This window comes from Siphateles boraxobius, unplaced genomic scaffold, assembly GCF_051911475.1.
Source record: "Siphateles boraxobius isolate OS27281-9 unplaced genomic scaffold, OSU_SipBor_1 7, whole genome shotgun sequence".
Classification (NCBI taxonomy): domain Eukaryota; kingdom Metazoa; phylum Chordata; class Actinopteri; order Cypriniformes; family Leuciscidae; genus Siphateles; species Siphateles boraxobius.
In genome coordinates this window covers 16,757,928-16,771,414 of record NW_027509197.1, presented here as the reverse complement: position 1 = coordinate 16,771,414, position 13,487 = coordinate 16,757,928, and the positions used below count along the sequence as shown (strand labels likewise).

Genomic DNA, 13,487 nt, shown 5'->3' with positions numbered 1-13,487 from the left:
TCGAGAGACTGGTACCCTTAGTAGTATTTCTGGCAGAGTGGAAAAGCCTTCCAAAAATATCTCAGTGGGTTCTGCACACAGTAAAAAAAGGGTTATACTATCCAATTCAGGTGTCGTCCACCAAAATTCAGAGGGGTTCTGCCCACAGTGGTGGGCCCCGAGCAGGCTCTGGTAATGGAACAAGAGGTGAAAGCGCTCCTTCAAAAGGGGGCTATAGAACGGGTTCCTCCTCCCAGATTGGATCAGGTTTTTACAGCCGATATTTCATCGTTCCAAAGAAGGATGGGGGGTTGCGTCCAATTTTAGATCTGCGCCTGTTGAATCGCTCGGTAGGCAAGCTAAAATTCAAGATGCTCACTATCAAGCAGACCGTGTCACAAATCAGATCTGAGGACTGGTTTGTCACGATAGATCTAAAGGACGCGTACTTCCATATTTCCATCCTTCCAAAACAGCGTTTGTGTGCAGGCGAGAGGGTGAATAAACCGGCTCGTTGGCTGCTAATTGAACCACTGCAGTAGCCTGTTTGAAGGGGACTGACAGGGAAATGAACTTTGACGGCGGTCCGGCCGCAGCGGGACACGCGCGTCTTTTCTCATCTCGCAGAGGGCGGGCAAAGGTGCGCTGCGACCGCCTCTTCCACAGGGGGAATAGCCGTGTACCCTTTCTCGGCGGCGCCATCCACTTGGGAGAGCGACGCGGAGGTTTGTGACTGAAGTCTTGAAGAAAAAGGTGTACTCCACGACTTCGTCAGCTCCGCATGAAGTTCCGGCAGGAATGGAGCGGGCCTAGTTGCTGAAGCTGTATGGCGACGGCGACTCTGAAAGAAAAACAGCCGTCGAGCCTGTTCGGCACGGGTTCCTCTGGCAGCGACCACTCGAGCCCGAGATGGTCAACAGCCTGTGTCAGCAGGCGCATCAGTTCCGCATCAGCTCCAGCGCGGGTACGGGTAGATTCCTGGATCGACGAGGTGGCGGAATGAAGCGACCATTCCTCGCTATCCGATGCCAGGATGGAGCAGCAGTCTTTCGTGTCGTGTTCCTCGGCCTCATCCTCCGATGCGACGGCAGTGAGGCTCGTAAGCGGCAGCTGCGCGTCAGTGAGGAGAGGCGGAGAAGGCGAAGGCGAGGCTCGAAGGAGGTTCTCCGGCAAGCGCGTCGCTGTGGCCACAGGTTCCAGCTGTCTCAGGGAACGGCGCTTCTTCCTGCGTGGTCCCACAGAGGGCGGAATGACTGCTGTGGTGTTAAACGCCTCGATTCGAGCCCGCAGGGTCGACAGCGGAAGCTGCTCACAGAGCTCGCAGCCCCCGGACGCGAGGGCGAGCTCTGCGTGTTCCAGGCCCAGGCAGAGATCGCAGATCAGGTGGTGGTCTCCGGCGCTGAGCGGGGCTCTACACGAGCCGCAGTAAGTGCGAGGCATCTTGAAAAAGACGCTAGCTGCTCTTTTAGAATTTTTTTTTTTTTTTGCAAGGCAAAAAGGATACCTCGCCTGATAGCGTAGCTCGCACGGATGGCTGAAGGTGGCGAAGACTGCCGGCTTCCTCAGCGCTGTCCTAAGCTGGCTGTTCGCTGTTCGACGGCGGCGGTGGCTTCTCTCAAGTCCAGCGATGCGAAGAGCTCGCTGAAGAGACAAAAAATCAGAGAATTCAGCGTACAGCCCCTACTTTTATACGCTTGGCCACGCCCATTCTGGTGGGCTGTGACGCTATGAAGGCGCGGGCGGCCTTCATTGGGCGTGACGTCACGCCGGGCTCACTGGTAGGCTGCAGCAGTTGCCCCAGGGCAGCCAATGAGCACGCGAGATGGTCTGCTCTAGGTCTGCTAGCTGCTGCACTGCATTGACAAGGAATACAAAATTAAGGATAATTTTTTGGCTTCAGTATCTCGAGAAGATGAATCTTTCCCGTAGCGTAAGCTATTCTTATGCAATACGAGAGAACCTCTCGTAAGAGAACTAAAACGTTGAAAGATAAAAGCTCTTTTTGTACTCGTTTCATAGTTTTTTATTCTAGGAAAGAAATTAATTAATTAAAAAATATATTCTCAATTTATCAATCAATCAATCAATGAAACTTTATTTATAAATAAAACTTTAGTGGACCAAAGTGCTGTACAGAAAAACAAATAAAAGACATAAATTTTTTCCACATTTATCCACAATCGTGAGGCCCTATAAAAGCTCTTTTTGTACTCGTTTCATAGTTTTTTATTCTAGGAAAGAAATTAATAAATTAAAAAATATATTCTCAATTTATCAATCAATCAATCAATCAAACTTTATTTATAAATAAAACTTTAGTGGACCAAAGTGCTGTACAGAAAAACAAATAAAAGACATACATTTTTTCCACATTTATCCACAATCGTGAGGCCCTAGTCTTTAATTAACTTCAGAAAAAAATTACTGACAAATTACTAAGGACTAAGATCTAGATACTACGCTTACTAGCAGCCTCTGTGCCAACTTGCACAGTCAGGAATTGAATAACAATAGGTGCTGTGTAGTCTTTAGTCTTGGTCGTGTATAAAAGCACAGGTGACAGCAGTCGGTCAACAACCAGACTCAGCTTCAGCTTCTCCTTTGTGGAACTACTGAGGATCAGCCAGCGCAATCATGATGGGCAAGGTAAAACTTTATTACAGCTACAATTTCAAAGTTTAATTCAAATGAAAATAAAAGTAGAAAAAAAATGAAAACTTTAACTTTTGAATTTTCAGGTCATCTTCTACGAGGACAGGAACTTCCAGGGTCGCTCTTATGAGTGTATGGGTGACAGTAGTGACTTCTCTTCCTACATGAACCGCTGTCACTCTTGCAGAGTGGAGAGCGGATGCTGGATGATGTATGACCATCCCAACTACATGGGAAATCGTCTCGGTTACGTATGTAACCCTAGTTCCCTGATAGGGAACGAGACGCTGCGTCAAACGCTGCGGGAACGCCCCTGCGTTGTGCGTCATGAAGCACGTATGGAATCAGCCCAATGGAGAGATGAAACGTCATAGGCGGGTGACGTCATCGACCAGGAAACTATAAAGCACCCCAAAAACACAAGCGCATTAGCTTCTGATAGGCTTGAAGGAAGCGCTAACGGGAGTGCCGGGAGTATGGCGGAGCGACGCAGCGTCTCGTTCCCTATCAGGGAACTAGGGTTACATACGTAACCGAGACGTTCCCTTTCAAGGGAACTTCGAGCTGCGTCAAACGCTGCGGGAACGCGAATACCCACGTCGCCATAGGACCAAATGACCGTCATGTGAGACTAGCGCACAGAGGACGAGAGCACCTGTGCCCCAGGGGTAGAGCTTAAGTCTAGGTCATAGAACTTAATAAAAGTATGCGGTGAAGACCATCCAGCCGCATCACAAACATCACTCAGGGAAACCCCCGACAAAAGAGCTTTAGAAGCAGCCATACTCCTGGTAGAGTGAGCTCGGACAACCAAAGGTGAAGGCTGGCCAGCCGACTCATAAGCAAGTGAGATAGCCTCAACCACCCACTTGCTCATTCTCTGTTTAGACGCCGGACACCCTTTCCTGGGTGGCCCGAAACATACAAAAAGTTGTTCTGATTTCCTCCACAGGGCAGCTCTGTGGACATAAGCGTCTAATGCCCTAACAGGGCAGAGTGAATTAAGTTTCTCCTGGTCCGATGACATAAATGGAGGAGGACAGAAAGCCTGCAGAACCGTAGGTCTAACAATATTAGTAGGAACCTTAGGAACGTAACCTGGTCTAGGATGCAGAAAAGCTTTAACCATGCCAGGTGCAAATTCCAGGCACGAGGGTGAAACCGACAGAGCCTGCAAATCTCCGATTCTTTTTAGTGAAGAGATAGCAAGCAAAAAGATAGTCTTAAAAGTGAGAAACTTCTCGGGAACTTCTTCGATAGGTTCAAAAGGAGCTAGGGAAAGACCTTCTAATACAATGGCCAGATCCCAAGTCGGCACCCTCGTACGAACTGCTGGCCTCAGCCTCAAAGTGCCACGGAGGAAACGAGTTATAAGCGGGTGTCTCCCAAGAGAAACTCCACTGAAAGGGACGTGGTAAGCAGCTAGTGCCGCCACATACACCTTTAGTGTGGAGGGGGATAACCCTGTGGAGAAGCGCTCCTGCAGGAATTCCAGCACTGCACCCACTGGGCAGTTAACTGGGTCCTGCAGGTGTTCTCCACACCAAGAAGTGAAAAGTTTCCACTTCAAGGCATAAAGCTTCCTCGTGGATGGAGCTCTGGAGTTAAGAATGGTCTCAACAACCTCGGTTGAGAGACCGGAGTCTATGAGCTGGGCCCCCTCAGAGGCCAAGCCCACAGTTTCCACAATTCTGGGCGGGGGTGAAGTATCGTGCCCCCCGCCTGGGAGAGTAGATCCCTCCTGACCGGGAGCTCCAAAGGAGAACCGTCCAGGAGAGAAATCAGGTCCGCAAACCATACTCGGGCCGGCCAGAACGGGGCTACTAGTAGTAGACTGACCCCGTCCCGGCGGACCCTCTCCAGAACTCCTGGTAACAGAGCAATCGGGGGAAAGGCGTACAGACGTGACCTCGGCCACGGCTGCACCATAGCATCCAACCCCAGGGGGGCTGGAAGAGTGATGGAGAACCACCGATGACAATGAGTGGTCTCCTTGGAAGCGAATAGGTCCACCTCGGCGCGACCGAAACTCAACCAAAGGAGCTCCACCACCTCGGGGTGGAGTCTCCATTCCCCTGGCCTCGGCCCCTGCCTCGACAGGGAGTCTGCTACCACATTCAAATACCCAGGGAGATACATTGCTCTCAGAGATAGTAGCTTCCCTTGGGACCACAGGAGGATCTGACGGGCCAACTTGTAAAGCCGGCGAGACCGCAGGCCCCCCTGATGATTTATATAAGAGACCACCGACGTGTTGTCTGATTGAACTAACACATGATGGCCTCTCAGGTCTGTTAGGAAGTGTTTCAGCGCCTGAAACACAGCCAACATCTCTAGACAATTTATGTGCCACGAAAGATGATGATCCTGCCACAGACCTTGGGCTGGGCGACCACTCATGACCGCCCCCCACCCTGTGAGGGAAGCATCCGTCGTTAGCGTTATGCGACGACAAAGAGCCCCCAGCACAGGACCTTTGGATAGGAACCAAGTTTCTCTCCACATGACCAGAGCACGAAGGCAGCGCCGCGTGACTTTGAACGTGCGGAGCGGATTTCCCCTCGGGGAGAATCCCTTGGTCCTGAGCCACCACTGTAGCGGTCTCATGTACAACAGGCCGCAAGGTATAACGTTGGACGCTGCTGCCATCAGACCCAACAGTCTCTGAAACTGCTTGACAGTGAGTAGCTGGCCTAGCTTCACTTGTTTCACAGCTGAGAGAATCGAAGCGATGCGGGTCGGAGAGAGTCGCGCCCGCATCGATACCGAATCCCAAACGACACCCAGAAAAGTGGTCTTCTGGGAAGGAGATAATACACTTTTCTTTGCGTTCAGCCTCAACCCCAACTTTCTGATATGAGCGAGGACGACATCTCGATGCCGAACCGCCATCTGCTCGGTCTGAGCTAAAATCAACCAATCGTCGATGTAATTGAGAATACGAATGCCCTGAAGCCTCAGAGGCACTAGTGCTGCATCCATGCATTTCGTGAAAGTGCGGGGAGATAAAGCTAGGCCAAACGGAAGAACCTTGTACTGGTACGCCTCGCCCCCGAAGGCGAACCTCAGGAACTTCCTGTGTTGTGGAAGGATGGACACATGGAAGTATGCGTCCTTCAGATCTATCGTGACAAACCAGTCCTCGGACCTGATTTGAGACACGATCTGCTTGATAGTGAGCATCTTGAATTTTAGCTTCCCTACCGAGCGATTCAATATGCGCAGGTCTAAAATTGGACGCAACCCCCCATCCTTCTTTGGAACGATGAAATATCGGCTGCAATAACCTGACTCCAAACTGGGAGGAGGAACCCGTTCTATAGCCTCTTTTTGAAGGAGCGTTTTCACCTCTTGTTCCAATACCAGAGCCTGCTCGGGGCCCACCACTGTGTGCAGAACCCCTCTGAATTTTGGTGGACGACACCTGAACTGGATAGCATAACCCTTTTCTACTGTCTGCAGGACCCAATGAGATATTTTTGGAAGGCTTTTCCACTCTGCCAGAAATTCTACTAAGGGTACCAGCCTCTCGAGACTGGCCTCTGGTGTAACTTGAGCAGCAGACGCAGCGCCCTGTAACGGCGCACCGGCAGGGAACAACTGGTCTGACCGCTCTGAGACCCTCCTCAGAGGGAGCGAGCGTCCCTCGGGAAAGCGCTCGCTGGGATCGTCTGTGCCCCGGCATAAAGGCGGGGTTGGCAGAACGAGCCCCTGAGGGCACCGAGGAGGAATGGGCACCGTAAAAAGAGGTGAACACCTTTCCGCCTCGGTGGGGACCACCCTCAGCATCCTGAACGGCTTGGCGTCAGGACTTCTTCTTAGCCGAAGCCTTCTTAGCCAATATAACTGTCCTCAGATCAGTTCTACTGGGAGAAGGCTTCGGCTGAGAGTGTCGCGGCTGAGCCCACTGTCCAGCAGGGGGAGCACGAGACGCGACACTCTGCCTCTGCTGCGCTCTATGTGATGAGCTCGAAGACGGCCGGGGCTGCTCCCGCCCAGCAGCCCCAGGGACATGAACTTTAAGGGGAAGAAACTTTTTAAAAGCTGCAGTTTGTTTCTTTTCTTCTTGGAATTTATCGATAACTGAATTCACAGCATCACCAAACAACCCCATGGGAGAAAGAGGAGCATCTAAAAGAAAAGCTTTTTCTCTCTCTTTAATATTAGTCTGATTTAACCACAAATGTCTTTCTGCGGCCACCAGAGCTGCCATAGAACGACCCATTAATTTGGCCGATTCTCTGGTGGCACGCAGGGATAAATCAGCAGCCTGACGCAGTTCACGAACTACGTCAGTACTGACCTCCTCACTCTCACTCATGTCCCTTAGCAGATCAGCCTGGTATGCCTGCAAGATTGACATAGTATGCAGACATGACGCAGCCTGACCTGCTGCCGAATATGCTTTACCCACTAAAGCCGAAGTGTTTCTTAAAGGCTTGGTGGGTAATGCCGGTGCCTTAAAAGATGATGCTGCTTCGGGGGAGAGATGGCTCGCAAGCGTCTCTTCCACACGAGGCAAAGCACCATAACCATGAGCCTTGGCTCCCATAATATTAGCGTATGTTGAAGTCTGGGGACTAAACACTCTATATGACACCGGTTTTCTCCATGATTTCGACACCTCGGTGTGGAGATCATGGAAAAACGGCAGGCACCGGCGTGGAGGCTGCACACGTGACGGCAAAAATCTCTCATCCAACTTTGATTTAGAAACAGACTCCTGTCTAGTCACTGGCCATTCAATATTAAGTTTTTCAACAGCTCTTGTTAACACCTCCATAAGCTCATCACTCTTAGGAGTGTGGGGTGGCGAATCCTCCACATCTCCCTCAACACTAACAACATCAAGTTCCTCAGAACTGGATAGCTGCAGCATTGGTGCCTCAGCCCGAGCGGAAGAAACCGCAGCGCGTGCTTCCGAACCCGGGACTGAGGCACTGGATCTCACAGGTGAAGGGAGAGATAAGGCAGAGCCCGTCTCAAACCCCGCTGTGAGATCCATCTGCGATCCCCACGATAAGCGCCGCCGCTCTGCCTCGGCAGAAGCGGGACCCGAACCGCGGGGAGCGCGCACCGAACCGCTCTCCTCAAAGAGCGACCGGCGGGAGCGGAGCGTCCTTAACGGCAAACGCTCGCAATGTTCACAGTCTGCTCCCTCGAGAGCAAACTGGGCATGCTGAACTCCCAAACAAACAACACAAAGATCATGTGTATCCCCGCTCGTTAAATAACGCGAGCAGGGAGGAACACACTTTCTAAACTGCTGTTCGTCCGCCATAATCTCTCAATATATATATATATAGGGATAAATTGTTTGTGTGGTGCAGGGTATGTAAGACAGACAATATCACACAGGGACAGATTCACATGTAGCGCGACTGAAAGCACAGAAGCTAATGCGCTTGTGTTTTTGGGGTGCTTTATAGTTTCCTGGTCGATGACGTCACCCGCCTATGACGTTTCATCTCTCCATTGGGCTGATTCCATACGTGCTTCATGACGCACAACGCAGGGGCGTTCCCGCAGCGTTTGACGCAGCTCGAAGTTCCCTTGAAAGGGAACAGTATTTCTTTAAAAGGGGCGAGTACGCTGATTACATGTCTATGTTTGGAATGAGCAACTGCATCAGATCCTGCCGTATGATCCCCATGGTGAGTTCTGTTTAAGCTTATATAAGATAAAGATACATCTGTGTTTACATGGTTTACATTTTAATCTGGCTGATAAACTTAAATTAAACTGATTTCTCTTCCATAACAGTACAGGGGCTCCTACAGAATGAGGATCTACGAGAGGGAGAACTTCATGGGTCAGATGTACGAGATGATGGATGACTGTGACAACATCATGGACCGTTACCGCATGTCTCACTGCCAGTCCTGTCATGTGATGGACGGCCACTGGCTCATGTATGAGCAGCCCCACTACAGAGGCAAGATGTCCTACTTCAGGCCTGGAGAGTACAGGAACTTCAGCAATATGGGTGGCATGAGATTCATGAGCATGAGGCGTATCATGGATTCCTGGTACTAATGTTTCTATTAATAAAATAATTTCTCTACAACAATAAACATTGTCTTGAAAATCATGAATGCCACTAATATTTTCTTAAGTACTCAACAAAAAACCCTTCACAAGTTTGTCAATAAAAATATAAAACAAATCAAGAATTTCACATGTAACTTTAAAATACTCTGATTGACTCTCTTAACCCGAGTTTCAGTGCGTATGTTGCACAATATTAAAGAATGTCATATGACACTTCACAGTAGAGGAGCTGAGTGACAGCATGCAAGTTTATAGTTTAGTAGGCCTACATGTTTATTTTATTTTTACTTCACATTTTCCCAAATCTATCTGCAAATATGTATAGTGTGGACTAGACATTATTTAGGGATCACTGGTGGGGAAAAAATATATAAACAAGAACATTTAAATAGTTTATAAAATAACTTGATGCACACTGATGTGTCAAAGTATTTATTACAATTTTCACTAGATTAAGAAATATCTTATATCCAGGTCCTTAAATATATTTTAATAAAGGTATGATGTTAATACTTTTATAATGATCGCATTATCATAGCTGTTTGTTTACTTTGAAATGCAGTGTTTGAAAGCCTTTCAGAGCAAATCTATTTCTAGCCAACTAGCTCACCCACTTTTTGTCCTGGAAGGAAAGAAAATGAGTTACTTATTTTTAGGTAACAATCTGAATCTGATTCTGGGAATCACAAATTATACAACAACTGACAAATAACATCAAATATATGTGTTGAATTTTATTAAATTACTTATTATTTTAATTTATTATAAAATATTATTATAATTCTATTTTCTTCTGCATTATTGCACATTGATTTTTAATGATTAGGCCTACATCACACTAATGCACAGATCTATTTGAACATATAATATGTTTTGTCCTGTCTGTAAGACATAACTGTTTACATTAATTTTGCATCATAAAAGCATTTGGAAATGCAAGTGCATTTAACATTTTAGAACAACTTACACCAAGTCATAGACAGCCGCATGTTGGGAACACTCTTTAAAACGAATGCACAAAGAGCATGTGAAAATTCAAATGCAAACACCTGTCAGTAAGTGAGTTTTGGGTATCAAATTTATTCGTCAAACTGTATAAATTATGCCTTTGTAGACTATTTGAAAGAGAAAACACTGAAATACCAGCAAAACGTCTCAGGTTACGACTGTAACCTATGTTCCCTGAGAACAGGGAACGAGACAATACGTCAACGACGCTATGGGGAACGCCTCAGGCGTGACAGGTGTCTGAAATCACTATCAAATCACGTCAATCATATTGACCGGCGACAGCCCGTGAATCATTAGTGTGAATGATTAACGTGCGACCTGGAAGTATAAAAGGGCGCCTTGCAAACATGACAAATCACCTTATCGTCTGAAGGGACTGTACGGTAGGCAAGCCCCGCAGCATGGCAGGGAGACGTATTGTCTCGTTCCCTGTTCTCAGGGAACATAGGTTACAGTCGTAACCTGAGACGTTCCCTTTCGAAGGGAACTCAACAATACGTCAACGACGCTATGGGGAACGATATACCAACGCCGCCATGCTAAGGGGAGTGCATGCCAAGTGGCAGTGACAACTGTCAGAACCAGCAACTTCAAATGAAACGCTAGAACCACTCACCCTCAGGTCACACTGGGCTGTCAGTGACAGCATTCCCTACGGTCATAGCCCAAGCTACAGCCTCACAGAAAAACCTTCATAAACATGGTTAAATGAAAGGTCTACCTGGGCCGGCTCAGGGCCTGGAACCTCAGCTTCCAATTAGAAGGGGTCCCTTCTAGGGAATGTGGCTAGGGAACCCAAGGGAACCCCAGCCAGTCACTATTCAGGGGAACGTACTCTGCCCCGAAATGCCACCAGGACGGCCTGACCTGGCGCCAGTACATAGACACTTAGTCTGGCCAAATCCTGTCTGTCTGAAGACAGAGCCTCTGGACAAATGCCTTAAGTAAGGCATCCAACCCGAGGGACTGCGAAGCTGGCAGTGAACCACTCGGCCCGGATCTCAGAGACGGGATATCCCGGAGAGTATGACTCAGCATAGTGCTTTCCGACCCTTGCTAGCGAGGGGAGTTTCTCTACTCGATCCACGGATCAACCCAGTGTCTGTGTTTCAAAACACTGAGGAGGCCTGTGAAGGCCTAAGGGCTGATCTAACTGGGAGGCCTCACGAGAGGCCTACGACCGTCTGACCAGACTCAGGCAGCCGCATGCTCATAGAGACCCTCGTGAGGGGAGCACAAGGTCTGCCTGGTAGGCAAACCAGGCTGTAGGCAGAAAAAGGTTCCGGGAGGGAACCTTTAGCAGAGAATGAACACTTTAGCGAGCCAGGGCGCAAGCTCGCCTTCAGCAGCTGCCTATTAAGGCTAGCTGAAACTGATAGCAAGAGACCACTAGCTTCATAAACCCAGCACCACTAGGGAGCGTTACAGGGAGGCCCGGAGAGGCCTACTACCTGATCCCTTAGGGAGGCACGTGAGGCCTACTACCTGATAACCACAGTACGTGGGAACTCACCTTCAGGGAGGCCCGGTGAGGCCTGCTACCTTACAACCACGGTATGTGGGGAGCTCACCTTCAGGGAGGCCTGGTGAGGCCTACCACCTGGTCACTACTATCTGTGGGAACTTACTGGTAGCTTTGAGCCCTGAGTCCGGGTGAAAGTATAAGGTGGCCTGCTAAGGCCCGCCAGCTGGGGACTCGCCTATCAGGGAGGCCTGGTCGGGCCTACTAGCTAATAGCAAGTCATATTCTGCCTACAGCATCCTGGTGCCTAATCACATTGCCCATGGCAGTGTACTCCGCAAGAAAGCTAGTACCCTTAAAACAAGGGGAGTACAACATACGCCACTCTGCCTCAACGGAGGCCCCAGTTAGTCAGGGGCCTACCATCTATGCATGGGCGTCAGCTCAGGGCAATGCTCTGGCTTCAGGGGAGCGTACTTCGACCAAAGAAGAAGTGAAGCTTACTTCATACTCGACCCGAGCCATAGTGGTGTGAGGTGGGATAAAACAGAACTGGGAGTGAAGTGCTCAGACCTACCCTGTATCACAGGGGAATACTCACACCTCACCCTGAGGTTATCAGGGTGCGGGCCTGCCAGCGGCTCTAGGGGTGACAGAAATGTATCTGTGCCCAACCTAGGGGAGTGGGGCTTGAATGAAAGCCAACCACCTACAACCTAGCGCTCGAGCAGTAGCTCAGCGAGGTGAGTGAAGCCTAAACTGGCGGCCTAAATCCATAGGCCAGTTCTGCATGGCAGGGTCGGGCAGGAAACCCAGTCTTCTTCGTGAAGCGAAAGACGGCCTAACCCTGCTCAATAAAGACATATATACCACGGAGGCCTGTTTGAGGCCTACCATGTCCTTACAAACCATCCTCAGCACCACGCTGCATTACTCTAGTCACCCCAGAATGCAGAGAAGGGGGCGGGCCTTGGCCTAACGACTCCCACGGGAGGAGGCTGTTTATACAGGGATGCTAGAAACCAACATTCACACAGTGAAGGGTCAGAGGAAGAAATGCTAAAATTTTTAGCAGAGCGCCTCTAATATCCCTGGCACAGCCTAGGCCAGCTACAGAGGCGGCCCTGGTGAGGGCCAGCCTGCAAGCATAGATCAATCTGAGGGCTCGGAGGAGCCACAGCCTTACTAAAGAATATAGTCTGTATTATTCCATACAAAGGGCTGCAGAATCGCTCAGCCTAATGAAAACCCAAACAGAGCTCAAGGGGCGACATACTCAGGAAGAAGTCAAAACGGACCTGTGGGCCGGACATAAGATCTATCTGAAGCTCTAGCGCCAGTCAACACTCTAAGTAAAACAATTTAAAGAGAGAGACCAACCACTCTACCCTGAGGTGGCTAGCAGCCCGAAGGCTAACACAGTTACCGTTCTGGCCACCTAACGGGGAACTTCAGGGCCCTGATAATCCAATAAAGTTCTCTTACCTTATTACCTTGACATGACCCCATGACTCTATACAGGGAACGAGGTCTGTAGAGAGATACATTTCGGAATTTTAATTCACAAAAATTTACTCTTGAAAAGACCAGACAGCTCACCTGCAGCGTGCGGAGTGAAGACTCGCCAGATAGTTCTTTATGAACCTGGGGTCCACCACTTTACATGCCTGAAAGAGGCGTTTCTACTAACCAAGCCTAGGCGGGCCATTGGAACATCGTTCTTATCATAGGCCCAGCGCCAGGCCTGATGTAATGAACGTCTGGGGAGTCAGAAGAGAGGAGAGGGCTGGATTCTCTTTTTAATGAAGCCCTCCGGGAAGATTATCCATCAGCGACGCTGTATGCGCTTGTGCTGGATAACCTCCCTCAGATCCCTCTTCTAGCGGGAGTCACGCCTTTCCTGCGCCCTGTTCCTCCACAGAGGGGGCGCACGAGAGGCGACACTGGCTCTCTGGCCCTGTCTACGGTCCTCAGATCGTGAAGGGCCAGGCCCTCCCGCCTGCCTGGGCGTGGAACCGGATCTCAGCGGTATGTAGGTTTTTTCCTAAAAGCAGCTGAGCGCGCCTTCGCCTCCCTGAACTTCCACGGCGGGGCCAAAGAGTTCAGAGGGCGAAACCGACGAATCGAGGAGAAAGGCCTTCTCTTTCTCCTCAACGTCGGCCAGGTTTAACCAAAGCTGTCTCTCCGTGGCCACCATCGCCACCATCGACCGACTGATCGTGGCAGCAGTTTGTTTGGTGGCCCGGAGCGCAAGAGCCGTGGTTCGGCGCGGCTCAGTAACTGCCTTAGGGGACAACCCTGCCCCCTGGTCGAGATCCTGCAGCAGGTCGGC

The 13,487-nt window shown here is 49.8% G+C and overlaps 1 protein-coding gene across 1 annotated transcript; it reads left to right on the top strand.

Annotated features, from left to right (window-relative positions):
• The first annotated feature begins 2,186 nt into the window (after positions 1-2,186).
• Positions 2,187-8,705, top strand: LOC143724001 (gamma-crystallin M2-like). The gene is made up of 4 exons (XM_077216979.1): positions 2,187-2,625; positions 2,718-2,882; positions 8,199-8,285; positions 8,395-8,705. Exons 1-4 carry the CDS (start codon positions 2,614-2,616, stop codon positions 8,665-8,667), a joined length of 537 nt encoding a protein of 178 aa, XP_077073094.1. The 5' UTR covers positions 2,187-2,613; the 3' UTR covers positions 8,668-8,705.
• Positions 8,706-13,487: the final 4,782 nt, after the last annotated feature.